Source organism: Thyridium curvatum, assembly GCF_004353045.1.
Source record: "Thyridium curvatum strain D216 chromosome Unknown NODE_7_length_750237_cov_83.650653, whole genome shotgun sequence".
Lineage (NCBI taxonomy): Eukaryota > Fungi > Ascomycota > Sordariomycetes > Thyridiales > Thyridiaceae > Thyridium > Thyridium curvatum.
In genome coordinates this window covers 552,866-580,602 of record NW_022156762.1, presented here as the reverse complement: position 1 = coordinate 580,602, position 27,737 = coordinate 552,866, and the positions used below count along the sequence as shown (strand labels likewise).

Genomic DNA, 27,737 nt, shown 5'->3' with positions numbered 1-27,737 from the left:
CCCATGCTTGCGCCGGGGTGCGTGTGCGGCATTGCCTTCTTTTTTCGTGAGCCTTTCGATGTTTAGTGAATCGAAATTAGTCGTCAAGTCTACCGCCTGGCCAATCAACCGTGCAAAAAGAGCCTCTCGATAGTAGCAACGACGATGACAGATGCACCAACCCCAAACCCAGGTTGGGTACCGTATGTAAAGCTGTCCTCTCCGGCTCAGATTCTGATACCCACCTACTCTTGCTGCCGGATACAAGCGCGTTTCCCCGTGTTCTGCCGCGGAGCCTCCGCTCCCTCGTCCCTCGATGCTTGTTGCCATTACCGGGGACAAACCATCCTGGTTGTCTAAGTCGTGTGCCAAAGGACCTGGGGACCACATCTAAGGAGTAGCAATACACATTGAGCATTGAAGACCACATAGGAACAGGCATAATTCACACCACTCAAGTGCTGTTTCGATGTAAAAAGATGCAAAAGGAATTATCAAATCCATGAGTCAACACTTGATATATCAGGAGATATGAATGCGTGGAGAAGCAAAAAATGATTTCGTCCAGGCTCGAACTGGAGACCTTCAGTGTGTTAGACTGATGTGATAACCAACTACACCACGAAACCAAGTTGAAGTAATCAAGCTTAAAGAGTACTATGTATGACATTAGATGAGTGGAGAAATAGCAAAATTTTCACACCCGAGAAGGAGGGGATCCGCCCTGGATTAGAGCCCCCCTAAGCCTGAATAGCGAAAGTTTTGACATGAACATGGTTTCGTGGTGTAGTTGGTTATCACATCAGTCTAACACACTGAAGGTCTCCAGTTCGAGCCTGGACGAAATCAACCATTTCATTTTTGCCATTTACGCCTCTTTGTCCCTGGGTGGAAACGCGTTCTTTTTGTTGGCTGACTTCAGGATCTTGTCATGGTTGTGTTGCTCCTGAAGATCTGCTTCGCCGATGGTAAAAGTGTAGTTGACACACGCAGAGCTGTCCGAGTGGCATTGGCTCGGCTCCGAGTCGAAACACCGCCGCATTTACAAGATGCAGGTTGCCCCTACAATGGGTGCTAGCTGATCTTTTCCTTGCTGGCGACCATACTAAGATGCGAACTCTGCTTCCCTTTTTGCAAGTCGCTGCAACGAGGAGCGTCCCTTTCCGTGCTTGCACGGGAAACACCAAATCGATCCATTGCTGAGCCGCTCTCGATCTGCGCTCCCCGACCTTGGCCTCCATCATACCCGCTGTGCTGTCCAAGTTGCCAAGCCCTGATGTCGTTGTTATTGCTAAGTGTTTTTCGGGACGCATATCTTGAGCCCCCATCTCCTATTGCTCAGTTTGCTGGAAGAGGTACAAGTGGCAGGACCTATTTTCCGTGCTCTGATCGACAGGACCTTGTTGCGGCCTCGGCATGGGAGCCAGTCAACGTTACCTCTAAGATGCGGCCAACGATAGCGAGCTTTGTGATGACCACATTGAATGACCATGTCCCAAGCACAAACAGCCCCCAGCTTATTCGCCTCCAGCAGAAAGGTGTTCATCTCAAATCATCTGACTGCAGAGTTGTCATCACCACCTTTCTAATCTCATGCGAATGCCCTTCAATTCTACGACCTGGATCCTTGTGGTCTAAAAATGCCATTACTAAATCGGGGATTGGAACACCGCTCTCCGGCCTCCGTATCAGATCCCGTATCGTATATACACATCAACGCCTCTGAACGCCTCTCATTTTGCTCAAGAGGGGGGCCGACTTATAAAGTCCCCGGCCTCTTCAGTCCGAAATACAAAGCTATGTGAAATGCAACACTCAGACCATCCCTCCTCACCACAGTGCCGCCTGGTCAAAATCGAATCGCTTTAGCTCCTTGTTCGCATCCTCCAAGTCCTTTCTCGCCTTCATCCGCATGTAGAAGATGGGACAATCCTTCGCGCTGCAGATAACTTCACCGTGCATGCTGCCCTGGCACCTCTGGCATTGCGTCCACAGCCTGCCGAATCGGACTTCCAGGTCTGAAACCTTGTCCAGTGTCTTCTTGTACAGCTCGCCAACACGAGGGGCGTCGTCGGAGCACACGGCACCAGCGCTCTCCTCTTTACCTGTCAGCGGCTTCTTGCAGCCCATGCAAGTCTGTGTCTTCTTTGCAAATTTCATGAGACCGCCGACCGACGGTGCCGTAACGGAGATGGCCCGAGTGTGATCACCCGTCAGCAGGGACCTCGCCTTCGTCTCGCCCAGGATAGGCTCGAAAATACGGCCGAGCGGCTTGGCCAGCTGGTTGTCCAGGTAATACTTGGTGTCGATGGGGACGTTGTTTTCAAGTACGTAGATTGGATCTTCAGACCGCTCGAAGTTCTTGGAGCCTGTAGCACCTTTGATCATGACATAAGCCACACGGTCACCCAGACCAGGCGCTGAGCCGGCATCGCGCTTCTTCATGCGCTGAGCCAGCTCAACGTGGGCCTGCTTTGCCGCATAATCATCCTTGGTCAAGGCTTTCGTGATGACCAGTTTGGACATGTCAATCTTGTTTTGCAGGAGTTCTGCAATCGTGTCCTTGACATAGCTATTTGACTTGCGTTAGTGGTGATGAGGCTTTGGAGACATATGAAGCTCTGCACTCACTCTTGTGCTCCAGGCACATCCCGGTCGATCAAAATCATCCTCAACACCTTTTCAATGACTGTCTGGACGAGCAGGCAATTGTCACGCCGGACAGTTTCAATTCCCTTCGTGTCCATCTTGTCATACTTCTCCGGCTTGGTCCAGTAGAGACCGGCATAGCGCTTCTTGTTGATGAGTAGGTACGGGAAGTAGACTTTTTCGAATTCAAGTTTGATGGGCTTGATGAACTTGGCCGACACGTACTGGGACGCGTCTTCACCGAGTTTCATGGCTTCCGCGAGATCTTTGGTCCCGAACTTGACCATGACCGAATCTGTATCACCGTAGATGACTTGCGCATCGTGCGAGTATCCATTGGCAATGCAATAACGTGCCTCGACCTCCGACTTGGTTTTTTCAATCATCTGCCGACCGAAACTTGTTGTACTACTGGCAATCTCCAGACACGGAAGTTTGCCGTTTGTAGCGCCAGTCAAACCATAGACACTGTTGGCACTGACCTTCAAGGCCAGTTGGCGACCGTTCAAGACGGCTTTCTTGAAGGGGTCGGTCTCGATAGCCAGCTCCCGCTTCGCCTGTTTTCTCGCGGAGAGCAACTCTTCGAGAATCTGAGCCAGAAGACCCTTCCTCTGCTTAATGGTGACAAACATGTCTCCGTTGGGTGTCACAATGTAATCCTCGTCTTTCTTGAGGTTGAAGGAGTCGATTGCCTTTTTTGTGAGCAGAGTCGTGTAGCACAGATTGTGGGCTTGCATAATACTGGGGTACAGAGATGCGAAATCGAGAGTGGCGACGGGGACGTCATAGTAGCCACGGATGGGCTCGATGACTGTAGCACCTTCATATTGATCCTCGGAACTTTCTGCTCGAAGATTGGGGATGACCAATTTCTGTTCGAGGGCCTTCCGGAAAAGCTGGCTGATGAACTTGACCTGCTGGCCGCGGGACAAAAGGAAGTTGAAAGGCACGCCTGTGACTCTTGCCATCTCAGTGTAGTTCTCGAGACACGAGAGCTTGTCCATCAATCTCTGTGGAAGATACGCATCCTTGAGACAGTAGAGTGCCAAACGTCGTCTGGATTCTGGTGTACCGTTGAAGAGTTCCGTGATCATAGTGTAGTGAACATCCTCTTTCTGTTCGCCGAGGAAATTTGAACAGACGGAGTTGAGAGTGTAACTTCGGAGTTGGTGATCTCGTTGAATGAGCTGCAAGAGGTCAAGCTGAAGGCGTCCGTTGATGTTGGTCGCCTTTGTGTCTCGATTGCCCATCTGTTTGCTCGAGAAGTTGGTCTCCTTAGAGACAGACTTGATGGTCGGGATTCGGGACCAGTGTTCGAAACCGGCCACTTTGAGATGCTTTGCTCGATCCAGCAGATACGGAAAATCGAAGTTGGCAATGTTGTATCCGGTAATGATGTCCGGGTCAGACTTGATGAGAAAGTCGCGCCAGGCCATCAGCATCCGCTCCTCTCGTTCAAAGTCGAGGATCTGTGTCGCTACGATCGGGCTCGTTCGGTCTAGACAGAAGACATTCCGAACGAAGGGCTTCTTCTCTCCGTATCGGGTGACAACGTTGGCGATCTGGATGACAGGGTCGTGATTGGCTTCAGGAAAGATGCCCTTCCGCCCCGCACACTCGATATCAAAGGACAAGATCCTGAGGGGCGCCATCTTGGACCACTCTCCGACCGGTTTGTGGGCAATGAGGTCCGTGTAGCTAATCTCGGCCTCGATCTGGCAGTTTGACTGTCGCAGAGAGTCGTGGACTAGCCGATACTTGTCGGCTGGAGCTTCAACCCAGGCCATACCGGCGACATGGCAGTCAACCATGAAACGAAGGACAAACTGAATGTTGTCAAAAGTCATGATGCCTCCATCGTGTTTCCATAGTCCCTTCCAGTTCGCATTGCCGCTTTCAATTGTTGTCCGAACCTTGTTGATGAACTTTGGGTCTGTGACCGTGATCTTGAGGTATGGGTTCTGGGTGTTGTTCTGGAAACCGTATATGTTCTCGCGCATGGTCATCTGGACCGAATGGATGACAGGCTGGTGTTGCGCCACCTGGGTTTCCAGATAGGCTCGGAATGTTGGGCAGTCCTGAGGTTGGAAGGATGAGGGGGCAGCTACATATAGGTAGTGCTTGAAGTCCTTGACGTGAAGTAGGACTGAGTTGCCATGTTCCGTGACACCAAACAGCTTGACTGTTGCCTGGCCGCCATGCAGAGTTCCCTCCTCTGCCTCGATCTGCTGGAAACAGAGGCTGTCCTTCTTAGGGTGAAAGTCCTTTGGAACGGGTGGGCGATCCCATGCTTGATCCTTTTCGGTGTTGTTTTGCTTGAGATCGGAGATGTCTTGGCTGAGTTTCTCGAGCACTTCTGACTCGAATGCACTCTTAGGCTGACTGGAGCCAAACTTGGTATTTTGAGAAGCAGATACACGGCCGGCAGGGGAGGAGAATCCCTCGAGCTTGCGTTTCTTTGCAGAGGCCGGAGTGGCGGGGATGTTCCGGCGAGTGTTGGAAGCTTCGCCGAAAACACGTTTCTGGGGCAGGACGGTGGCAGCCATGGTTGAAGTCGCTTGAATCAGCACTTTTGTGAAAATGGCACACTGGTCAATGAGGGCTCGATGTCTGACACTAGAGCAGAGAAGACATGGACAAAGAGGCTAATTTTTGTGGAATAGAAGCATCACGACGCCTGCTTCGCCTGTCGGTGGGTGTAATTGTTTGAAGCAAGTGGAAGTCGAGGGTCGCTCGAGGTGCAGGGACAAATCAATTAAGCAGGACGCGCCTGTGGTTGTGCATTTGACGTGACGTGAACGCCCCACCATGAATTCTTGCAGGGGTTCACGAGTTTAATGGGCACATCTCAAAGGCGAATCCACGTGACAGGGGTGGCCGTGTTGTCGCCCAGGATACACGAATAAGCCAGGCAAAATAATGGCAACAATGGCATTCTCAAGACTCAGAAAAGTAACATATTGTACATGTTCTTTTTTTTTTTTATAATTCTCCAATGCCTTGTGAGAAGAGTTGACAGTAGCTTTTCCAGTCAACATTCGTACCTGGCTTCACACCAGGTCCCTCGCTTTCCACTTAGAACATTTTCAACAGAAGGGATAGGTAGCTGTGTAACCCCTCCATTTCCACTTGCTTAGACCACTCTTAAACGCCTACACACAGCACATCATTCAGCCTGCAGTACGACCCCATCACTTCTGGAAACATAATCAAATTGAACCCTTAAGCTGCTCACAAGCGAACTGGCTACCCTACCCCTATGAGATCTCCATGTGAGACCTAGGTAGCCATGGCAGAGAGACCGCCAGTCAGACAGCCTGTAGGCGCGGGGCCGACACGGACGCGTATGGGTGCTAACAGTGTCCGGCGCAACCTCTTTCAAAGCCAATTGACCCGGCGACCAACTTCAAATCCATCCACGTCGGCCGAGACATTGAGGCTGGATACAGACATCCAGTCCGAGTCCTCGGATATCGTTGTGCGGGACAAGAACGGCGATATCGAAATGGGAGACCCTCCCACCCCTGCCACTGATGATCCAGACGAGGTTGTGCTCGATAGCAGACAGGAGAGCGAGAGTACGTCCAACCCAGGATCAAACATTTCGATGTATTATTGTGTTTGATCTCACTAACACCAAGTTACAGAAGAGAGGCAAAGGCTTGCAGATGCGGTTAAACATCACCAGATCAACCAGAATAGTGTTCCTTCTCAGCCGGAAGGTGGGTCAAATCTAAACCAAGCAACTTTGGCATTGTGCTGACGTTCTCATAAGAACTTCTCGAGGCCGTCAGAGCAAGTCTCCGGGCCAAAGTCGCAGCGCTCGCTGAAGACAACTGGATGTATGAAGCAGAAGATATGCCCAGGCGCCTATGACTGGCCCACGAGTTTCTATCAACAGTCATAACACATTGATCTGCGTGTATAGCCATCAGTCCAAACCCTCAGCTGCGGGTGCCTCAACCCGCCTGACAGGCGGCTTTCTCGCTCCAGCGCCACCCGCTCCTCCAGCTCCTCCACCAAACAAACTGCCCATCATGTCCATCAGGGGGTTGCTCTGCCTGGGGCGTTGAATGCCAAAGTACATCTCAGCAATCATCTCCAACGGCTCGGCCCATTCTGTCTCTGCAATGTGCGACGCGTACTTGGTGTGCAGCTGCCGGAAGAGGTCAGGGCTACCTCGCTGCACAGCTAGCAGCAAGAGGCCGAGGAAGTTCAGCAGCGGCAGGCTGGGGAAGATTGGGACGTTGGCACTGCTGCTTTCCATCTCCTGCACGGCGAGGCCCTTGTTGTCCTCCTTGAGTGCGCTGGTGAAGTACTGAAAGCAGGCGTTGGCGGCCCTGACGTTTGCCACCAAGAGGTACGGCAGAACAGCTCTGCTAGCATAGAGAGGAGCAGTGTGGGCTTCGTCCTCCTTGTACCACTGGTACTCCATGCGGATGAGGACCTCGGGGGAATCCCTAGTACCTAGTAATAGATGCCGTTCCGCCTCGTATGTCTCGTGCTCTTCCGCATATAGTGAACCAGCAACGTGATGAATCTCGGGATCGCCAGCGGGATATTCGCCAAACTTCGAAGACCAACTGCGAGGCATGCATGTTAGTTGTATTGTACACTTTCCCAGACCGTGTCCCAGTGACTAGCAGAGTGGCACATACCCGATGGCTTCTCCAATGTACTTCTTCCTCGTCGGCTCCTCGCTCTGAAACAACCGCAGGCACGTCAGCAGCCGACCCCTTGACGTCGAGTCCGGCTTCAGCTCGGCCTGCTTGTACACATCGACGAGGAGGATGCATAGGTCGCCACCGCTGCCGCCCTGGCCGGCCTTGAGCAGCGCCTGTGCGACATTGTAGAGGATGTCGATGGCGGCGTCCCAGTTGGACGCTTTGGTGTAGCGGGCGGCGACGACGCGCGTCTGCTGCTGGGCCTCGTAGAACTGCCCGTCGGCAATGCGCTCGCGGAGCCGCGAGATGATCTTCTCGATCTTGTCAGCCTTGCCGCTCATCGTGACGGGATGCCGGGACGGAGGAGGGGCAGTCGAATTGCGAGAACGAGCGGGGTCGGGGGAGCCGCGAAGGAGAGCAGCTTTCGGAAAGGAGCTGAGGAGCTGAAGACAATCGTAGATGGCACCTGAAACCTCAAAATATTCAGCTGGCTGTGATAAATTGCTATCTCGAGGCTGATTATAAGGGGGGTTACAGGTGTATCAAGCACAAATGACCACATTGAATGAGGCACCGAGGGTGGGCTGGACCTAAGCTGGAGATTCTCGGCCCCCACTCCAGAAGCTACTGTGGGGACCGCTCCCTGAGCTTGCAAGAACAACATAAGGCATGGATTTTCAATTGCTTAAACACGGAGTATCTTGAGTATATAAGAATTATCGTTGAAACATTGATGATTTATTAGGATCATTTAAATCCGCTAGAATACCTGCATATCGTGGTGCCACCACGTACAAGTCGTCAAGAGCCAAGTTGTGATTAGAAGTACTTGAGTTCCCTAAACCAAAGTCCTACACCTTGACCAAAATCTACCTACCTACATGGATATTTCTACCTTAGCCAATAACTACTGCTGGTGATCAAACGAGGTCAAATATGCTGATCGGTCATCTCTTCCCCTGTTGAATGCATTGGGATTAATATAGCGAAGTGTTGAAGCACTTGCCCCTATCTTGAGAAGCAATGTGGTATTGACAATCCTTTTACCATGGCCGTTCTTGATAGCATCGCTATTTCGGGTTATTTACTAACAATAATTCAACACGGCTTCTCATTCTCACACGGGCTTTCCACATGCTTTACACTTATAGCCCTGAATTCTAGCAGAGAAATGACACTTTCCCGGCCGAATGTGTCCTGACAATGAGGCTATGGTGGACAAGTGCATATATACTTGAATAGTGGGTCATCGACCCCAAAGTCGCCGTTTGAACGTGCGAAAAATACCACTCCGGTGGTGTAGAGGGAACATACATCCTTCCCAAGGATGTGCTCCGGGTTCGATTCCCGGCCGGAGTAAATTTTTGGACTTTTCGATTTTGATTTTTTTTTTTTTTTTCAAAATTTATTTTGCCCGAAGATGGGTGAGGCTCTGTGATCTTTTTACTTGGTTTTCTTATTCTTGATTTTTACTTTTTCTTCCCCTTGCTTCCTTTACTAGGCTTACTGTACTCCTTCCCCGTAGTACCCGGGTAGCTTGCCAGCTTGCCTCCCATTATGTGGACCAAGTACCGATATAAGCTCACCTTCATACTACCATAGGACAAGACTTTGGCAATCTCATGTTTGGATATATCTAGCCACTGAACTACTGGTGAGTCCTCCTGCATTGTAATGAGAAGAAAAGACGATGCCGCTCAAATTTCCAGGTATTTGCCAACACAATCCTACGAAAATAAACCAAAAAAACGGGTATCTCGACCGTTGGCAATGGGAAACACCTTGCCCACTCCCGCTCCCGGTCCGGCTCGGCTCCCAAGCAAGCTAAACAGCTCTCTGAAATCGCTAAACTGATCAAATGCTAATCGGCAATACATTCGCGCCATCGTTTTTTCCTCGCCTCTCTTTCGTATCAAGTCCTGCCATGCCGCGCCACTAGGAGTCCTTCTTGGGATCCGGCACCGGCACCGTCCCCACGTAGATGAAGGCGTAGGGGTTGCCAAAGTCCCACCGGTACTCGTGGATCTCGCCCTTGAGCAGCCCGTAGAAGCGGCCCTCGCCGTTCATGCCGATGTAGCTAAAGGTGGCGTTGCCGGGCCCGCCCGCGAGCGAGATGGCCTCGTCCGTGTTCCACTTGTCCTTGTCCCAGCGCTGGCCCGACACCGTGCCGTTGGCGTTGCGCGTGACGACCATGACCTGCTGCCACGAGTCCCACGACGTGGCCACGTACTGGGGCGGCGGGTTCTTACTGATGGTCTTGGTGATCTGATAGCCTGTTGTTGCGGAAAAGGGGGGTGGTTGTGGTCAGTACAGGAGGCTTGTGCGAGTTGCGGTTGCAGGCAGTTTCATGGGGCTCCGTCCTTACCTGATTCCCACACCTTCTTGTTGTTCCATTTCAGCTCGTCCAGCGCGTTGCCGGAGTTGAAGTAGAGTCGCATCTCGGCCTGTCCAACAGATTATTAGTTTGTTGTCCCCTGGAGCAAGTATCAATCAGAAACAGCGAAACCACCACTGGTACGTACCGCATTGGTGCCATTGCTACCCCCATCAAAGATAAACGGGACGAGCGCCAACCCCGAGCTCGGGTCGAGGCCCTGCAGGATGGACTTGGTCGGCGTCCAGTCGGACGAGTTGAGCAGGTTGAGCACGTTCTTGTCGTCCTCGTACAGGATGTACAGCTGGTTCGAGCAGCCATAGGGGCAGCGGTGCCACAGCGCCGCGAGCTGGCTGTCCGGGGCCGCGACCTTGGGTGCCTCCTTGACGAGGGCGCCGACCCCCCACTGGCGGCCCTGCAGGTCGCCCGTGTAGATCTCGCCGACGCCGTTGCTCGGCGTCAGGTAGTAGAGGTTGAGCTGGAAGCGCCAGCCCGGGTACCCCGTCGAGGCGAGGGCCAGGGGCGTGCCCGGTTTGGCGGCGATGGGGCTCCCGGACTTGGTCAGGATGGCCGAGATGTTGACGGAGCTCCAGGTCTGGTTCTGCGTGTCCCAGAAGGAGCCGAGCAGGTTGCTGTACTTGTCCTGCGTGACGACGGCGTAGTGGACGTACTGGCCCTGGTCCGTCCAGTTGGCGGCCGCTATCCTCGAGTCGCCGAGGAGCACCGTGTTGGGCTCGGTCGTCGTCGAGTTCTGTCCGCTGCCGCCGCCCTGGCCCTTGTCCTGCTGCGCAGAGCTGTCCTTGCTATTGTTCTTGGACAGCGTCCCGCCCACGGCGCCGCCCACGATGGCCGCGACCAGCCCCAGCCCGACGAGGGCGGCGATGATCCAGAACGTCCTGGCCGCCAAGCCACATATCCTCTTTCCCTTGGGCTTCTCCAGAAGCGGCGGCGACGCCTGCCCGTAGCCTCCTTCCTGTGGGTACTGCGGTACTCCCTGGTAGTACTGAGAATTACCGCCGTGCTCCGAGTTCTGATAGTAAGAGCCTGTATTTCCCGAATAACCTGTGGTGGGGTACTGGCCCTGGGAAGCCTGATCCTCGGGCTTGTAGTATTCGTGTCCTGGGTGAGGCGTTACGACTTGGGGCAGGTCGGACTGCCCGTGGTAGACCTCCTTTTGGGACGTGTCCGCCGCTCTGTGAGCTACCTCGAGGGTGCTGTATTGCGCCTGGTCACCACTCATCTTGGAGGAACAGCAGCACCGGCAGAACAGGAGGCACTTGATATGCCTGTCAGCCGTGAGATGTAGGACCGAGGCAGAGAGTCAGCAGCGAGAACGCGCTCTTCTTTCTCTCTCTCTCTCCTCTCTCGCCTAATCGCAAGAGTTGAGTACAAAAATGGAAACACACAAGAAATTCTTTAAAATAAAAAAGGGATTCACGAAGAAGATCAACGAATTGGAGAAATGGAATCAAATGATTACCAAGGGACTAAAAGACGAATACTTCATAGTAAGACGATGGAAGGCCCCCATGTCCTTGCTGAAATTGGGCCCTCCCCGTCTCTCTCGCTCTCGCGCCCACTCTCACGCACTCTTTACCCATGCTGGCTATCCATGCTGGCCATCCATGCTGGCCATCCATGCTGCCATCACCCATCGTCTTTCCCCGGAAGGCGGCGAATGGGCAGTGCAAAAGGCCTGGATGCCGCGAATAGGGGGAGAGCTGTGTGAGTTGTGCGGGGCGCGTCTTGTGTGCTGGAAAGGCGACCCCTGCTGCCGCCAAAATCTGACGGCGAGCCCAAGTGGCCTTGGAGTGGTCTTACCCTGCGCATGGCGTAACTAATTGGGTTTAGGATCGGCCAGGCATGCGCACCCCCCCCCCGGGCTCGAACTCGACGATTGTCTGGGTGGTTGTGCGGTGTTGGAGCAGGGATTCCCGAGGCCACAAGGATTATGCTGGCAAATGCTCCGTGATTCCAATTTCCAGTAGGGCGCGCGAGTTACGGAGTACTTGTACTTGGAGACGTTACCTCTGTACAGGGCTGAAGGAAAAGCTCTGGAGTATTCTACTTGTATTACACATCATACAGGGTTTGCAGACACAGGCCGAAGCGGGCAATATTGTCATGAACCCCAAGACACACCATAAGTACTCAATGCCGAGAAGGAGGACCTGAAATAACAACCTGGAACTTACCTAACATAACCTCTTGCGAACCATCATCCAGCAAACTCGTCCCCACGGGAGCACCACCACCAGAGAGGCTGTGCTACCTACCGACTACCGCGTCAGGTAGTTATCTCATGCTGTTCTCTTCTCTCCCAGAAACAGAGAACCTCACGCAAAGCTACGGGGGCCGTTGGGTATCCGGAGGGAGCGCTTATTTAAAGCTTAGCGGCGGACGCTACTTGCCTTGTCCGTTAAATCCGCTGAATTGACCAAGCCAGGCGAGGGAAGCGAGGTGGGCTGTGCTCAAGAGTCCGACCAAAAAAGCGATGGCCGCCTGTAGCTCGTCCCAAAATAAACGCCGTCAACGCCTCCCCCCGGCTTCCGCAGGATTGGGTGTGATTCCTGTCCTTTTATGCTGCATCTGCACTAGAGTTTCACGGCCCGCGCTTGGACACCGCTTGCTTCGCAGCTGAATTAAGCGCGGTATCACGACGAAGAGAAGAAGGCGTCGTTCGAGACGAACACCTCCTTGCTTTAGCTGATACTTACTGTTCGTACGAAGGCGAGTATCTAACCATCGTCAATCTCGTCTGTTGCCCACGGCGGGCCTTTCGATCGCCTTGGTAGTGTGTTTGTTCTCTTTTTCCAAGAGAAAAGGGTTAGTGGTGTGTATGCAGACCAGACCAGGATCTGTTTCTGCATTTCTACCTTGTACGACCGCTTCAGCCCCTTGCCTGCGCTCATCCACCACTCCGGACCCTCCTCGTTATCGAATCCCCCTCCTTTGGGGGCCGAATGCCTCTCCGCCGTGATTGGAACCACAGATACCGGCCATGTGATTCCTCATTTACATTTGTACAAGCCTAGAGGTTGATGTTGACCAGATCTCGAGCCTCCAATTACCCTGCAGCAGACATAGTAGGTACCTTGGCCTTCGGGCTGAATCTCTGCTGTCCCCTTGGATGCTGAGGTAGAGTCAGACCAGCAACCCTGTACCAATTTCATGTTGCTATCCCCATTGGCTGAGCAATACCCAGATGTGGACGTGGTCGTCGTGACATTTGACCCCTGTATATACGTACATTAACAGCCATGAAAGTGATATGGCAAATGCAACTCATTCAAACTGCTTTTTATTTTGTACAATGGACACTGCTCCTGCTAAACATGAGGGGTGTCGTCAGGGATAGTCGATCCTGTCAGATACACCAGAAATGCTACAACATAACCGTGTACACACACGCTCATCCCGGGTCTGTACCCATACACGAGCCACAAGGCTGCCACCTGCTCTCTCTTTTTCTCTCACTCTCACACTCATACCACCGTCCAGCCATACCGGTGCTCGGTGGATCTATAATACAAAGCCTGCTGCGCGCCCCGCCCAGCAGACGGCTCGACTGATTCGTCCATGCGAGCGGACCACACGCGGATTATCGAAGGGTTTGAAGAAAATCATGAAAAAAGCTCTATACTCATGATGTTATGCAAAGACCCAGCCAGCCCGCCGCCGAAACACTGCCATCGAAACATAGTAAAACAAAGATAATCAGGAAGAAAGGGGAGCACCAGGGTATGCGAAGTCGTATGCTGTCTGGATATTGGTCGATAAAGAATGCCGGGTGGACACAGGACGGCGCAAGACAGGGCTTCCGAGAGGCCGCTAGCCTTGACTCATCAAGAGGATGAGGGACAGCCCTTAGAAGGGGATGTTGGGCGAGGTCGGCTGCACACCCAGTGCCTCCTGCTGCTCCTGCAATTCCTCACCGCCAGCCTCGATGGAGATGCCGAGGCCGATCTTGGCAGCTTGCTGCATAGGTTGTTAGTGCTGTCGAGGACGACGACATTGGTCGAAACGGGACTGGATCAACTTACAGTAGCGTGGTCGACATCGGCGGCAAAGGTCATGGTGACCGGGGCAGCAATGCGCTTCTCCAGCAGGACGCCAAGCTTGCCCTTGGAGTCGATCTGGGCACGGAAGGTCGACATTCGGAAGTCGTACTTGGCGCCCAGAGTGGTGATACCATCCTTCTGCAAGCCGCCGCCCATCATGGGGTTAGCACTGGGGGCGACCGAGAGGGTCATGTCGACACCGGCCTGGACCCTATCGGTCAGTCGCCTCCAGAAGGTGGCGTTGAAGGCTCCCTGGGCCTGGAGCTGGGCTGTGGCAATCCAATCCTCCGTCTTGTACCTGGCGCAGTAAGAGACGGCGGTCTCGGGGCCCTGCGAGAGACCGGCGCGCTGCCAGATTCCCTCCATACCCAAGGCGAGCTTGGGGGTGACCGACTGCATGTAACTACCTATGAAAATGCCAGTCAGGCCGGACTCGAGGAAGGAGGGCTGCAGCATCTTGAGGGAGGCGACAAAGTCCCTGCCGTTGTACTCGTGCTCGAACTGGGCCATGTCCTGGCCAGTGCCGGGAGCAATCTGGACCTGGGACTTGGTGACGAAAGAATCCGACCATCGCCAGTTGAAGCGGGCAGAGAGCTGGCCCTCGTTGTCGATGTTTCCCTGGAGGAAGACCTGTGTTTTTAAAACGGTTAGGTGCCGAAGAAGAAGACTAGGGCCAGAGCGGCACGCGATCCTGTCCAACGAACCTTGTTGGAGCCATAGAGCGTTGCGAAAGTATATGGGTTCAATCGCTCGCCAATGGCAAACTGGTGAGAGGCCTGGAAGAGGGGAGAGAAGCTGAAGATCTTGGTGAGATCGCCGCGGAGGCCAGTGAACATGTAGTTGTTGAGGAGGACATCGCGCTGGACCTCCTTGGCCAAGTTTTCGACTGAGCCCGGGTTGGACAGGCCAAGCTTGGCCCGGCGGTCTGAGAAGGACCTCAGGACATCGGAAACAGACTGTGAGAGGGGATTGTTGGAGAGGAACGCCAAAGGCGAGCTCGTGGATGATGCCATTTTGGATGTCGAGATGCGCGACCAGACGTGCCGAGGTGAAAGGGGATTGAGGAGGAAGTCAGGGACGATCGACTAGTTGGCGTGCGGGAGAGGCCGTGAGAGCAGCTCGTTCACACGAGTGAAAAGTCTGACAGAGACTTGCGAAGCCGAGTCGAGGAGTAGGATGGGGAGAGGTTGATGCGCAGCCTTGGCCTGGGGGGTGATGGCCAGAGGAAGATTGCTGCACTGGAGATGGAGTTCAAAGATGGAGCTGAGGTCCAAAAATTTCAAAAGCTCTCAAGCGAAGAGTGAGCACTGACGACAAGGGGAGGCTCGGCCAATCTTGGTTGGCCGGCTGGATTTTGGCTGGGTGCAGGGTGGTGCGTGCACCCCTCAGAGGCCAAATGACCAGTAGACAGTCCACTGATTCCCAGCACTAACATTTTTTGAGCGACCGCAGAAACGTGAGGCTTTCAGTCCAACGCCTCGGGGTTGATCTAACACCGACCTGATGTGAAGAACGAGTGCAGCCTTCACTTTTGCCTGTACTTGTTGTATCATACAGCGGGACAAGATGAAAAAGGAATGACAAAAGCAATCCTTTGAGGGCATTCATTCCCTTTAATGGATTGATGCTATATCTATTTGCCCATTTATTTCGTTGCCCCTTCTCCAGTGCAGGAAGTATGGCTTCACCTATCTGCTACCTAGCCTTTACACCATTTTGATCTACTCGCCCGCCTGGGGGTCTTTTTATCATCCAAGATATGCCCGCCGTAGGAAGGGAAATCTGAAATCTGCCCGGTCTGTGCCCCACCAAAGAATCAGCTACGAAGTGCTGGGCCAGTGGCCGTCGTGCTTCGATGAAGTCAGTGGGCTTGCGGAAACTATCGCCCGCTCGTGTGCCGACTTGTTCCACGGTACTGGCGTCAGTAGCGATAGAAGCGCAAGCAGATACCGATTGACACATACTCGTCGCGAACCAGCGTCGCTATTCTTGTACGGCCGCATTGCTCTGCTCTGTTCAAGGCCTGCATCCAAGCCTTCATCCCTGTCTCCGAGCATATTTGACGGACATTTCCTGCTAGGACTGTCCAAGCACACACTCCCGGGACCCGGAGACGGTCCAGTGGAAGAGAACCATCCATTCTGACCCGATTTAAACCGGGATTGCGGCGAGCCTTCGGGACTCCTCAGACTTCCGTCACATAAGTCGCAACTATCACTCAGGCAGGCTTCCAGAGATCTTGTGGATTGTCTCGAGGCTCTTCAACTGGGTCTAGCCGTTCTCCTCACCTATCCATCAGACTTGAACCACAAATCCAGCCAGCAGTGCTCACAAGGCTATCAAAGGCTCAAAGGGAGAAAGGTTCAGCTCAACTTCAAATGACACAATCCTGCTATTGAGGAAGCGCGCCGCCGATTCTGCGGCTATCCAACCCAGATAACTTCCAGGCGCTGTTTGAAGTACAGATTGCGATAGCGACGGGTTGGTATTTATAAGATCTCGGATATTCAGTGCAGTTGTGACTGCCTGTCATCGACATGGACACTCTCCTGTAAGTTGAACCTTCCGGGCTTTTGCCCCCCTCGTGCTTGATCAGCTTTCGCGGTTGCTTCTCAACGTCCCTTTACTTTGGCTTGAGGTCCTCTGTTATGTCTTGCAAGCCATGAGACCCAACTCTCCGCCACCTCCATCATGCCTCCTGCGACGCCATCAAGTAGCTCCGTGGGGGACAGCGATGAAGACATCCCCACCGAGTCTATGGTTTCTGCGGAAGCCGATCGCGAGGCAATCTCTGCAAAACTCTCCTCAGCCCAGCCTTTCTCTCCCACTTCCCTGAGACCCGATCTCCACCCCCGGCCTGAACTTGCTGATGCACTCGATCCCGTTGCCCAAGCTGACCAGGACAGTACGGCCGAAATCGCGGCCAACGCCCCGCGCTACCGTCGCAAAAGCTCGACGTTTATTGATGGCATCCACGATGTCACCAACGATGGCAACGCCTTGGCTCCGGCTCAGCTGTACAGCACCATGTCCGGGCGCCTCTTCCACTCGGGCCGCATAGTCATCGTCATGGTCGGCCTTCCGGCCCGCGGCAAAACCCACATCTGCGTCTCTATGGCTCGCTATCTCTCCTGGCTCGGCGTCAAGACGCGCATCTTTCACCTCGGAGACTACCGTCGAGCCACCGTGCCGGGAGGCGCCGTGCCCGACGACTATTTCTTCCCGCACGCCTCGCCATCCTCAGTCATGCTTCGCCAAAAGATCTTGAAGAAATGCCGCGAGGACATCTACGCCTGGCTGAATCACGAGAACGGCCAGGTCGCCATCTACGATGCCGTGAACCCTACGGCTAGCGGCAGACGCTCGCTGGCCAAGGAATTCTCAAAACATGACGTCCAGGTATGCCGGCACTGACTTTCGAAACAGCATATGGTCGTAGGGGCGAACAAGGCTTGCTGACACCAGCTTCTCAATAGACACTCTTCCTCGAATCCTATGTTGACGACGAGCGCATCTTGACAGAGAATGCTCGCAATGTCAAGATATCTTCTCCAGACGTATGTATTCTGTTTGCGTATGCAGGTTCCGACAAATACCGTTGTGCTCACTCTTCTCTCACAGTTCGCCGGCATGGATCCAGACGAGGCAGCACGCCTGTATCTCAAGCGGATAGGTGCCAAGATTCCCGTCTTCGAGACCATGGAGGAGAAGGAGCTCAACTACGTCAAGATGATCAACGCGGGCCAGAAGTTCTTCTACAACAATGTGTCGTTTGGCTACCTCTCGCACAGAATAGTATTCTACCTGACCAACCTGCACATCAAGTCGAGGACGACCTTCTTTGTCCGGGCCGGCACGACGACAGAGGAGGACTCGTTCAAGGCAGATGCTCCTCTTGGCGAAGAAGGCCGGGCATACGCCGCCAAGATGTCCGAGACTCTCCTTCAGCACCGTGAACAGGAGCGCCAGGCCATGCTGGGCAACAGCAAGGCCGACTTTCCACTGCGCCCGCTGACGGTCTGGACTTCGACGAGGCTGCGGACCATACAGACGGCAGACTACCTCAAGGAGAAGGGCTACAAGGTTCGGCAGAGGTCGCAGATGAGCCAGCTGAACCCAGGGGTCTGCGAGAAGATGTCGGAGAGGGCCATTCGTGCATTGTATCCCGAGGAAGTTGAGCGACACGAAGTCGACCCTTATCATCATCGTTACCCTCGAGCCGAGGTATGAAAAAAAGAAAAAGGCCCTCCCCCCTCCGTTTCCCTATTTGGAACAGAAAGGGGATGTGATGATGATCCTGCTTTACTAACGTACCCACGCGGACAGTCGTACCACGACCTAGCCGTCCGCCTAGAGCCCATCATCCTCGAGCTCGAGCGCGAGCAAAACGACCTGCTCATCATCGCCCACGAGTCGGTCCTGCGCGTCCTCTACGCCTACCTCATGCACTGCTCCACCATGGACATCCCCAAGCTCAAGTTCCCGCGCGACGAGATCATCGAGATCATCCCCGCCGCCTACCAGAACGAGGCCAAGCGCGTCCACATCCCCGGGCTCGACCCCAACCTCGTCCCCGGCAGCCCCGAGGACATCAAGATCCCCGTGCCCCAGAGCGGCGGCATCTACGCCGTGGCCGGCGGCGGCGGCGGCGGCGGCGGCAGCGGCAACATGAGCCCCATGCCGGGCCTGTCGAGCCCCGCGGAGCCGCAGACGGCCACCGGCGCGGCGACGGGCGCTCCTGCCGCCTCCGGCACGCCGGTCCCGAGCGGCACGGGCGTCGAGTCGCCGCTGCGGCCGCCGGAGAAGGTGGTCAACACGGCCGCGGACATGGTGGCGGACAAGGTGGCAGATGAGGACTGAGGTGGGAAGGATAGGTAGCGAACCGGGGCAAGGATAAGGACGAGGGCGGGCGGGGTACCTGTGGGCTGGGAGGAGGAGGAACTGCTTCTATACAATCCTGTGCTGCCACTGCCCGGATGTTCATGCATTGCGTTGACTTTGCTTTTATCAATTGCTCAGAGGCCACAAATACCAGTCAGTGTGGCAGGACCTAGTTTGCGTTCATTTGAGACAGCAGAGAGATACGAAATTCACAACTCACGAAATCAGGGCCGAGTACGATATCTCAAAGTACCAACCAGAGCTTCTCTGTTGGGAGGTCGTTTTCATTTTTTGGCTGCCTTTGCCTTCATCATCCATTATCCGAGGCTCCCACATGATCTTGCAAGAGTATCTCGGCTTCGCGCAGTGTCCCCCGTGTACTTCTCTAAGAGGAAGCAGGGACGAGAATAAAAAAAGCAAAACTTATCGCTATGCTGTACCCTGTTATCATACCCTCCTCATATCTGGGAGGATCTTTTCTCAGCGCCCGCTAAACAATGTCCCCAAATCAGTCGTGTACGCCGGCCCGGCCGGTCGGCATGATGGATGCCGTGCTCCGTCTCCCAGCCAGTAGCCGATATCCCCCAATTCTAAACCATGGTATCATCACGAGACATTACTTCTCTTGCAAAGTCATTTTTTTTCACATCCCAAGTCGCCCCCTGGAAGCCCGGGGCGTTAGTATCCTTCTCTGGCATGCTGGCACGAGAGGTCTGCCAGTCATGGCACCGCCCATCCGACGAGGATGATCGGATTCTTTGCCCTTCTACATAACCACGCACTCTCGCTCCGGCACGCCGGCCTTGTCTTTCTCCTTGGTCTTGTCCCCAGTACGGTTCTTGCCCTTACTCCGATGCGGGCGGTGGTAGTGATGATGGTGGTGCTTCTCCTCCTTCTCGTCCGCCATGGCGGACAAGAGTGGCTCAGACGCCACCGCTGTGATGGGCGCATTGGACACATCGGTCGCCGTGGTCGCGATGGTCGCGATGGTCTCCGCGCCATCTTCAGACACGCGCAGTGGATCCTTGCTTGAGCGCATAAGGCCACCAATGCGAGACATGGTCAGGCTTATGCGGCCTTCGCCGGCTTGACTGCCTGGGCGGCTCCTGTTGTTGGGCTTGGCAAACTTGGCGGCAGCTCTGGACAGCCTCTGCGCTGTGGTCTCCTCGCTGGGCGTGAGTGCCGGCGACCGTGACTCCGGAGTGACGGCAGGGCTAATACCGTACGGCTCGGAGACTGCCAGGCTGCCTCTTCTCGAGGTACCCGCTTTCAGATGCGTCGCTGCTGCGTACGGCTCCTCGTCGACGCTCAATCGAGATGGTCGCTCCAGTTCGGCCGAGAAGCGAACACTGGGTACAGTCGAGTTTGTCAGCGCTGTGTTATCGAAGTAGCCGCTAGTACGCCGAGACAGGGCTCGGGATTCCGAATCTGGTATTGGCGACTGTGCCCCATTGACATGGAGTGTCGAATCATCGTATGACGGGGGCTCGTTATCATTGTCGTCTTCGGTCGACGTCGTTGTTATGTCTACCATAGGCAAGATTTGGTAGAACAACAAGTATGGCATTTCCTCCTTCAGGGCCTGCCGGATATCATCTACGAAGGTGACTCTCTGCTCCACCATTAGATCGTCAAACTTGACCCATTGCGCATCCTCGTAATCGGGGGGCGGGTCAGCTTGATGTCTCCTATTATCCGTCAAGAGCTTCGGATTCACTCTCGCAAATGCAATGTAGTGCCCACTGTGTAGCGAATCTCCTCTATGGCATACGACAGATTGAAGGACGAGTTTGTACTCTGTGTTGAGCTCGTTTGACTCGTTGATCTTCAGGTCGTCAACCATCATGAAATGCGGGAGCCGCAAGCTGTCAGGGATATCGATGAAGGTGTTATGTCTCTTTGGCTGGCCAGACTCGGTCATCATGTATCGTTTGAGACATATACCGACCACTGGCTTTTGGTTCAGATGCCTCACAACCTCGACGTCGCTCCGGGGCTCGCTATGCGATGTAGAGTGCCACGCTGAGACGTGTTAGCCAAATCGAGATGATTGGATGAAATAGAGACGCAAAAACTTACGGATCAGCTTGAAGAACTGCCAGGCAGGTATTGTGACTGCCTTGACAACTGTGGAGCCTTGACGTTTCACTTTCTGGAGCAGAGTTGCAGGATCCTCTTCAACGTGGCCCTTTTTGCCTTCTTCATCTATAACAATCCGCTGGATAATGCTCGTGGACCGGTGTCGGTTCGCTGGTCGATGCTCCGAGGACGAGCTCTCCGATGCAGGTTCAGCCAAGGTCCAGCGTCTTCGCGGAGGTGGGGGGCCGAGATGGTCAGCAGCTTCAGGGTCTTCTGCCCTACTAACGAGATGCAGTATATTCTCGTGGTGCTCGGCAAGCGCGTCTGCAGGCTTCTCGTCGAGGCTGTCTCGTGAAACGTCGACCCTTGTATTGAAGTAGTCTTCTAGACAGTCCTCCAATTTGATTCCTTTCCCTTCAGGGTCGGGAGGGACAGCAAGGTTGAGCAGACGCTCATACACGACCTTGTGATCGTCGTCGTCGTGCTTGCCTTGATGGAACAAGTCAACCTGGAGCGTGAGAAGGGGTAGTTGCAAGGTCTCGGTGATAAAAGCGAAGGCCTCCGAGGTGTCCTGCTGTTCAAGCAGCTGGGCATCCTTCCATCCGCAGGCTGCCAAAGCATTCTGGATGCGTTCAATCTGGACGGCATCAGCTACAATGTCGCATGTGAACAGTCGCCATTCCGTGACAATACTAACCAGATCTGCATGGATCATTTTCCCGCTCCGCAACATGTTGACATACAGTCGCAACAACGCAGCCAACTGCTGTTGAGTTTGCTCTTTGGAATCGTTCTTCAGCATGCATTCGAAAGCCTCGAGCTTGGCAAACATGGCGAACAGTAACGAGTCCAAGTAACAAGTGACGTTGCACCTGTTCTCAGCGCCTACCATGGCAACATTGGGCTGGTATGGTAGGATGATGCCTGAGAAGGCCTGCTGCTGAAGCTTGAGGACCTCGACGGCCTTTGACACACTGCCCTCGGCATACTGCGAAGAGAGAGCAAACCGCACATGTTCTCTTGGGATGTGGTGCATGTTTGAGTCCTCGAGCTGGGCCAGCACATCGTCGATCTATTTGTGTTTTCTGTCAGCGTGGGATTGGCGCCTGCAGACCAACCGACCATACTAACCTTTGCGCTCTCCTTCTCCTCCTCGGACTTTGCAGCATGTTTGGAGGAATCAGGCTTGAAGAGTGATAGGAAGGCTTCGGTGGAAAGAGGGCGCACCTGCGTCGCTCGGTGTGGTCAGCGACTCATAGCCAGGGGTTCTTCTACCAGGGGCACCGCGAACGTGAAAGACTTACCCTTTGGCCAGGTTCCGAGGACTTGCTACGACGCTCGCTGCCATTCTTTTCCCGAAGGCTCTTGAATTTTCTGGGGAAGGCTGTCTTCATCTTTGGCAACTGATTCTTAAGCCCCCCGTGTTGAGGATTGAGAACAGAAAATGAGGAAGGCACGCAGAATGAGCGGTGGAACAGGACATCATACAGCCTCGGCGTGTGACATCGGTATAGGCCGCAGCGGTAGGGCTCCTTGGGACAGGAAGAGTGAGGTCGAGGGGGGGCGTTGTCGTGCAAGAGGCGCGCGCCTTGTGGTTGTAGGGGAAAGTCGCGGGAGGAGGAGTGAGAGCGAGCGAGGCACTGGCAAGAAGTGAATGTGTTTCGCGGTCGAAGCGTGCGCCTGGGTTGACAGGAAGTAGTGGAGGGGGAAGTGTTTTACGGTGGTTGTGAAGAGCGATACTGTAAAGTACGGAGAGTTGAAGTCAGTGGTGGTGGTGGTTGCCCGTGGGGTTGGGACCTGAATTCTTAACAATCGCGATAAGGAACACGAGGGGTCAAGGCCAAGAATGACAGATGGGCAGCGGGCGCTTCTCAAAGTCCGGCCACGGAGAACAGTGTAGTTGCGGATTTTCTCTCAAGAATCGACACGTCGCCCAGCCAGTTCAAACACTGGGACGGAGAGGAAAGAGGGGGAAGGGAGAGAGCAGGTAAATGACCAAGCCCGTGAGTTAAGTAAATACTAAAGTAGATAAAGTAGCCAGAAGGGAGCCAATAAGTCCAAGCAAGTAGAGCAGTCCCCTCACTTTAGGCAGTTGAATAAAAGACATCCCATCCTTGGACAGTGGCGATTGAGGCGCATCCATGTTGGCGGATTGGACAGGGCGTAACCCAGCCCGACTTTTGGCGGGTGCAGATCCATCCTTTCAATGTTTCAACGCAATGTATGTACTCTTGGACTGTACCATCTTGTCATTCTGCGGACCCCTGCTTGTAATGTAGTCTAAGTTGTACGAAAAAGGCAGAGTTTTCCCCTTCCCTTCTCCTCCGAACTTACAAGTACAGAGTTAGGTAGCTCTTGGACCCCTCATCCCAAACTAAGGATACCAGACGGGTACCTGTCTAGCTTGACACTGACACACCTCGCTGGCAGTCGGCTGGCACATCGCTCCAAGTATCTCGAGAGTGCAACAGAATGGAACCAGGCCCAGACCGCTTGCGTTAGCACCAGCATTAGCTCTACGAAAGTACAGATAGGCGCCTCCCGTACGGACAGCGATGGGCTGGACGGACTCAACGGACTCCGCCTATCCATGAAATACCCGCAGCCGTTCAGTTAGAGCTGGACACGCTAGCTTGTTTAAAATGACAGCCTGCGCCATCCAACTTGGTGGGATCGACCTCCTGGGCTGCTGATCTTGGAGCCGGCCCTCTGCCAGGTGGGAATTCGTCCCTAGCTGCATCCTGCGTGGCCCCACGAGCTGATGCATGGGCTCATCTGTTGCATCCAACAAGTTCTAGACGCACTCGTCCAGTGGCTGCTCTGCAACCTCTGGCAGATCTGTTCGATTAAATATCACCAGATCAAACAAGGGACTTTGGGTTACAGGAACAACCCCGGAGTGTTCGCGTGCCCTTAGCTGATCCCATAATGCGCCTTTTTACACAGCTGCCTGTGCAGAGAGCACACGACCCCAAGCAACGGATCGAGATGAGCGAATGGCGTGATGGTCTGCTTCAGTCGAGGCGACGACGTCGACAACGTATGCAATCAACCCGAATTCATATCTCCCATCTCTGACGTCGAGCATATTCCCTGGAATGTATGTCCACCTGCCTATAGTACAAGTAGGTAGGTCCCTTAAGGAGGGCAGGTATCATCACTATCATCATCTGCTTTGCTTGCTTCGCTCTGCGATCCTCCTGGCCAGGCTCGAGATGGAACTTGCGCAGAGCAGGCCGCCAATCTCAAGAGCGGAGAGCTTCTTGGATGAGAATGCGACTTGGCGTCTCAGGCAAATAAAGAATCGTTGATCGTGCTGGCATGAGCACGGTGATGATCATGATCTGCGTGTGCTGTGCGAGCTCCGTCCTCTCCGGGCAGCCTGAAAACAATATGAAGTACAACCCCTCCTCAGCCCTCATTGAAGGGGGAGGGCTGACGATGGGGATGACGTTGATGGTCTGCGCCCTTTATTTGGGGGTGTAGGAAAAGGTGTGCACGGACGGTGTGTTGACCTTTCCAGGGTCCAGCTCCCGTTCTTCATGATCCCAAAGGTGCTTGCTGCCCCCTCAGTGATCCGAACAAATCAAGTTAAGTGTGTTGCGGCCATGCCCAAGAGAATCCGGGGTCAGTGGCTGGGGCAACTTTGAACTCGGCCGGCACAAGTGAGCTCAAGTGCTAGACATCGAGCCGAAGCAGTTGAACCCCCGCTATTCTGGAGCTTAGCGTCCGCCGCGGACCTCGGCACCTTGTCGGAGGGTAAGGGAACCTCACTCTCTCTCGTTCGATGTCGAACGATTCCTCCTCATTGAAATCATTGTCTTCATTGTCTTCAGAGGCATAAAACTCTCGGGGTGTTCCATCTGTCGAAAGGATAAATTGAAGCATTGTCTTTCTGTAACATTTTCTCTTCACTCGCACCCAAGTCCTTTCGTACCAGGAATCTCACATCATGTCTGCAAAGATTCCCGCCATTGTAAGTATCACCCCGGCCCGAAAGCTCACAGCTATCTCGAGGACAGTCCGCTAACAGTCTCGTCAGTGTCGCGACCGGGTCAGCGACAAGGCCAAGAAGACCTTGGATCTGGTCGCCAAGTTCGCCGAGGAGGAATGCATCCCGTATGTTTGCCCATGATGATTTGGTTTCTCTTCCTGCTGCTTCCCAGAACGTCTGACCAACCATGTCAAAGTGCCGACCCCGTGTTCGAGGCCCAGGTTGGCCAAGGTGAAGCACGCTGGGACGCCCACCCTGCCATCCTAGAGGAGTTGAAGAAGAAGGCCAGGTCCCAAGGTCTTTGGAACCTCTTCTTCCCTAAGGGTCACTACAAGGAGTCGCCTGGCTTCAGCAACCTCGAGTATGGACTCATGGCGGAATGGCTTGGCAGGTCAAGGATTGCCTCCGAGGCGGTCAACTGCTCCGCCCCCGACACTGGCAACATGGAGGTGCTGGCCAGGTTCGGCAATGAGGCCCAGAAAGCCGAATGGCTGAAGCCGCTCATGGAGGGTCAGATCCGCTCCGCGTTTCTCATGACCGAGCCTCAGGTCGCTTCGTCTGACGCGAAGAACATTGAGATGAGCATCAGGCGCGAAGGCAACGAGTACGTCTTGAATGGCCAAGTAAGTTCGAGTCTCCCTGGCTGGCCTGTTCTGATCACGTTCTCGATCCTGACAATAGAATAGAAATGGTGGTCTAGCGGAGCCGGAGACAAGCGATGCAAGCTCTACATCGTTATGGGAAAGATCGAGGGCAGTGGCAACGACCCGTACAGGCAGCAGTCCGTCATTCTGGTTCCCTCCAACACCAAGGGCATCACCATCCATCGCATGTTGAGTGTCTACGGTTATGATGACGCTCCCCACGGTCACGGCCACCTCACCTTCGAGAACGTCCGTGTGCCTGCTAGCAACCTGGTCCTTGGCGAGGGCAGGGGCTTCGAGATCATCCAGGGACGCCTGGGACCTGGTCGAATTCACCACGCTATGCGTACCATTGGTGCGGTACGTTGGATTGGCTTCTGCTCCCCATGCTCCTCTCTGACCTGTGAAGGTACTAACAGTATGCAAACCTAGGCCGAGAGAGCATTGGAGTGGATGCTCATGAGGGTCAACGATAAGAGGAAAATGCCCTTCGGCAAGCTCCTCAAGGATCAAGGTGTCATTCTGGAATGGATCGCCAGGTCGCGTGTTGAAATCGATGCCGCACGCCTCGTCGTTCTCAACGCTGCCATCAAGATGGACGAGCACGGTCCCAAGGCCGCGTTGACCGAGATCGCACAGGCCAAGGTATTGGTGCCCAACATGGCCCTCACGGTCATTGACAGGGCCGTGCAGGCGTTTGGCGGCGGCGGTATCTGCCAGGACACGCCGCTTGCAAACATGTGGGCGCAGATCCGCACGCTCAAGTTTGCCGATGGCCCTGACGAGGTGCACCTGAACCAGATGGGGAGGAATGAGAACAAGAGGGGACAGGAGGTCACGGCCAAGATCCAGGCGCAGGAACAGAAGACGCTGGAGCTTCTGCGAAAGGCCAACCTGACCAAGCTCGAGCCGGGCACCACGGTCCAATCGAGGTTTGCTAAGCTCTAAGTCAAGTCAAGTGTAGCGATAGGATTAGACATCGGAAACCCAGGCTGTCTTAACTGTAGGTATCATTTTTCAGGCATTCAACAGGCTATCTCCTTTTATCGGCACAGAGCAGAGACTCTACCTGGCAGCTAAAGCATTCTAAAATGCAAAGCTTCTGCCGGGTGACGATTGTGTTGTTCCAGTGTGATTCAGATGGCTCAGTTCTGTTCAAGTCGATTCGCCACAAGGAACTGATGGGTTCCGGCCAAGAAAACAGATGACACAGGGTGAGGATCTTCTCAGTGCAGGCGAGGTGGAGTGAAAAGAGGAGCCCCCAAGCCAACATTCCTCATCGTTCGGTTTGCAAGTGTAGGGAGGTAGGATAGCAAGTCTCGCCTCATGCACCTCGGCCGAGGGACATTGGTAAAGAATGTGTGCAACTGTGTGATTGTGTGCGAGTGTGTGGGGAGGCTTTGGTGCAGCGGTGCACCTGCAGTCCCAGCCTGCCTAGCGCCTAGCGCCCAGTCAGTGCCTGGCTGGCCGTCCCGCTGGGCCCCTGCATGGAAACCACGGTTGCCCCGCCGATGCTTCCTAGTCCAGCACTCTATTTACTCAACCCTGCATTTTTCTGTCATTGAAGATCCTGGCATGCGCAAAAAGGCAGCACACATAACGTCGTCTCTCCCCACTATCTCGTTGGAGCGAGTGCCTAGGTATTTGCGATTTCAAGTCCAGTATTAATTCGAGTCATCGACCTTGGCCACTTCGACTCGACTATTTCCCCTCCTGCACCCTGCACCAAAACACAGACAATCTCATCAACTCGCGAACACTCAGAGCCAACCTGCCTCTTGCAGACGAAGATCAATTTCTACATACAGCAGTCAACCAGTCCTCGACTCCTCGCACAAGTCGCTCTTCGTCCATCATGTCTTCCACCAACGTTCTCGGCGCCAAGGACGTCAACGCTCCTATCGCCCAGCAGCCCTTGGGCGGCAAGCCCGATGTTAAGAGCATGGAGTACCATCGCCAAGTGCTGCAGTCCAAGATGGCGGAGGCCCAGTATGTTTACGGCGTGCATGCGCGACGATATAGCAGCAGGGAATACTGATGACCTTTTCGCAGGAGCAAGCAGTACATTTCGCCGTCCGACAACATCATGAGCCCCTGCACCGCCAAGCTCAACGCTTTCCGCAACAAGCAGGTTGGCAAGTACGTAACAACACAATACCGAAAACGTCTCTTGGATTCTCAAGCAAGGTTTACTGACATGCTGCTACTCCAGGGTCAAGCCCAAGTCACTGTTCGCCCAGGCCTCAGCTAAGAAACTCGAGGGTGAGGCTCTGTTCGGTGCCAAGGGCTCCGGCGCGCAGTCCTGAGAGCACACCTCGGTCTGCTTGCTTCCGGCAGCCTTGTAGCCTTTGTAGCCTTTTCTATTCTCGCCCGGCTTGAAAATTGCGGTTACGGCCATATGCCAGTCACCTA

At 54.2% G+C, this 27,737-nt stretch overlaps 9 protein-coding genes across 9 annotated transcripts; 4 read left to right on the top strand and 5 right to left on the bottom strand.

Annotated features, from left to right (window-relative positions):
* Positions 1-1,809: 1,809 nt before the first annotated feature.
* Positions 1,810-5,174, bottom strand: E0L32_001903 (uncharacterized protein; the record flags this gene model as incomplete). The annotated part of the gene is made up of 2 exons (XM_031136034.1): positions 1,810-2,551; positions 2,611-5,174. The coding sequence occupies 2 exons, from the start codon at positions 5,172-5,174 to the stop codon at positions 1,810-1,812; spliced, it is 3,306 nt and encodes a 1,101-aa protein (XP_030990039.1).
* A 743-nt stretch (positions 5,175-5,917) lies between these two features.
* Positions 5,918-6,504, top strand: E0L32_001902 (uncharacterized protein; the record flags this gene model as incomplete). Its single annotated transcript, XM_031136033.1, has 3 exons — positions 5,918-6,206; positions 6,276-6,350; positions 6,404-6,504. 3 exons carry the CDS (start codon positions 5,918-5,920, stop codon positions 6,502-6,504), a joined length of 465 nt encoding a protein of 154 aa, XP_030990038.1.
* Positions 6,505-6,559: 55 nt separating this feature from the next.
* On the bottom strand, positions 6,560-7,633 carry E0L32_001901 (uncharacterized protein; the record flags this gene model as incomplete). Its single annotated transcript, XM_031136032.1, has 2 exons — positions 6,560-7,211; positions 7,287-7,633. 2 exons carry the CDS (start codon positions 7,631-7,633, stop codon positions 6,560-6,562), a joined length of 999 nt encoding a protein of 332 aa, XP_030990037.1.
* Positions 7,634-9,227: 1,594 nt separating this feature from the next.
* On the bottom strand, positions 9,228-10,906 carry E0L32_001900 (uncharacterized protein; the record flags this gene model as incomplete). Its single annotated transcript, XM_031136030.1, has 3 exons — positions 9,228-9,565; positions 9,658-9,736; positions 9,815-10,906. 3 exons carry the CDS (start codon positions 10,904-10,906, stop codon positions 9,228-9,230), a joined length of 1,509 nt encoding a protein of 502 aa, XP_030990036.1.
* A 2,627-nt stretch (positions 10,907-13,533) lies between these two features.
* Positions 13,534-14,740, bottom strand: E0L32_001899 (uncharacterized protein; the record flags this gene model as incomplete). The annotated part of the gene is made up of 3 exons (XM_031136029.1): positions 13,534-13,644; positions 13,710-14,357; positions 14,432-14,740. The coding sequence occupies 3 exons, from the start codon at positions 14,738-14,740 to the stop codon at positions 13,534-13,536; spliced, it is 1,068 nt and encodes a 355-aa protein (XP_030990035.1).
* Positions 14,741-16,418: 1,678 nt separating this feature from the next.
* Positions 16,419-18,587, top strand: E0L32_001898 (uncharacterized protein; the record flags this gene model as incomplete). The annotated part of the gene is made up of 4 exons (XM_031136028.1): positions 16,419-17,126; positions 17,204-17,284; positions 17,349-17,951; positions 18,054-18,587. The coding sequence occupies 4 exons, from the start codon at positions 16,419-16,421 to the stop codon at positions 18,585-18,587; spliced, it is 1,926 nt and encodes a 641-aa protein (XP_030990034.1).
* A 787-nt stretch (positions 18,588-19,374) lies between these two features.
* Positions 19,375-22,081, bottom strand: E0L32_001897 (uncharacterized protein; the record flags this gene model as incomplete). Its single annotated transcript, XM_031136027.1, has 4 exons — positions 19,375-20,630; positions 20,688-21,759; positions 21,819-21,914; positions 21,992-22,081. 4 exons carry the CDS (start codon positions 22,079-22,081, stop codon positions 19,375-19,377), a joined length of 2,514 nt encoding a protein of 837 aa, XP_030990033.1.
* Positions 22,082-24,639: 2,558 nt separating this feature from the next.
* Positions 24,640-26,273, top strand: E0L32_001896 (uncharacterized protein; the record flags this gene model as incomplete). Its single annotated transcript, XM_031136026.1, has 5 exons — positions 24,640-24,663; positions 24,730-24,806; positions 24,878-25,304; positions 25,368-25,685; positions 25,758-26,273. The coding sequence occupies 5 exons, from the start codon at positions 24,640-24,642 to the stop codon at positions 26,271-26,273; spliced, it is 1,362 nt and encodes a 453-aa protein (XP_030990032.1).
* Positions 26,274-27,180: 907 nt separating this feature from the next.
* E0L32_001895 (uncharacterized protein) lies at positions 27,181-27,631 on the top strand (the record flags this gene model as incomplete). Its single annotated transcript, XM_031136025.1, has 3 exons — positions 27,181-27,314; positions 27,378-27,464; positions 27,538-27,631. 3 exons carry the CDS (start codon positions 27,181-27,183, stop codon positions 27,629-27,631), a joined length of 315 nt encoding a protein of 104 aa, XP_030990031.1.
* Positions 27,632-27,737: the final 106 nt, after the last annotated feature.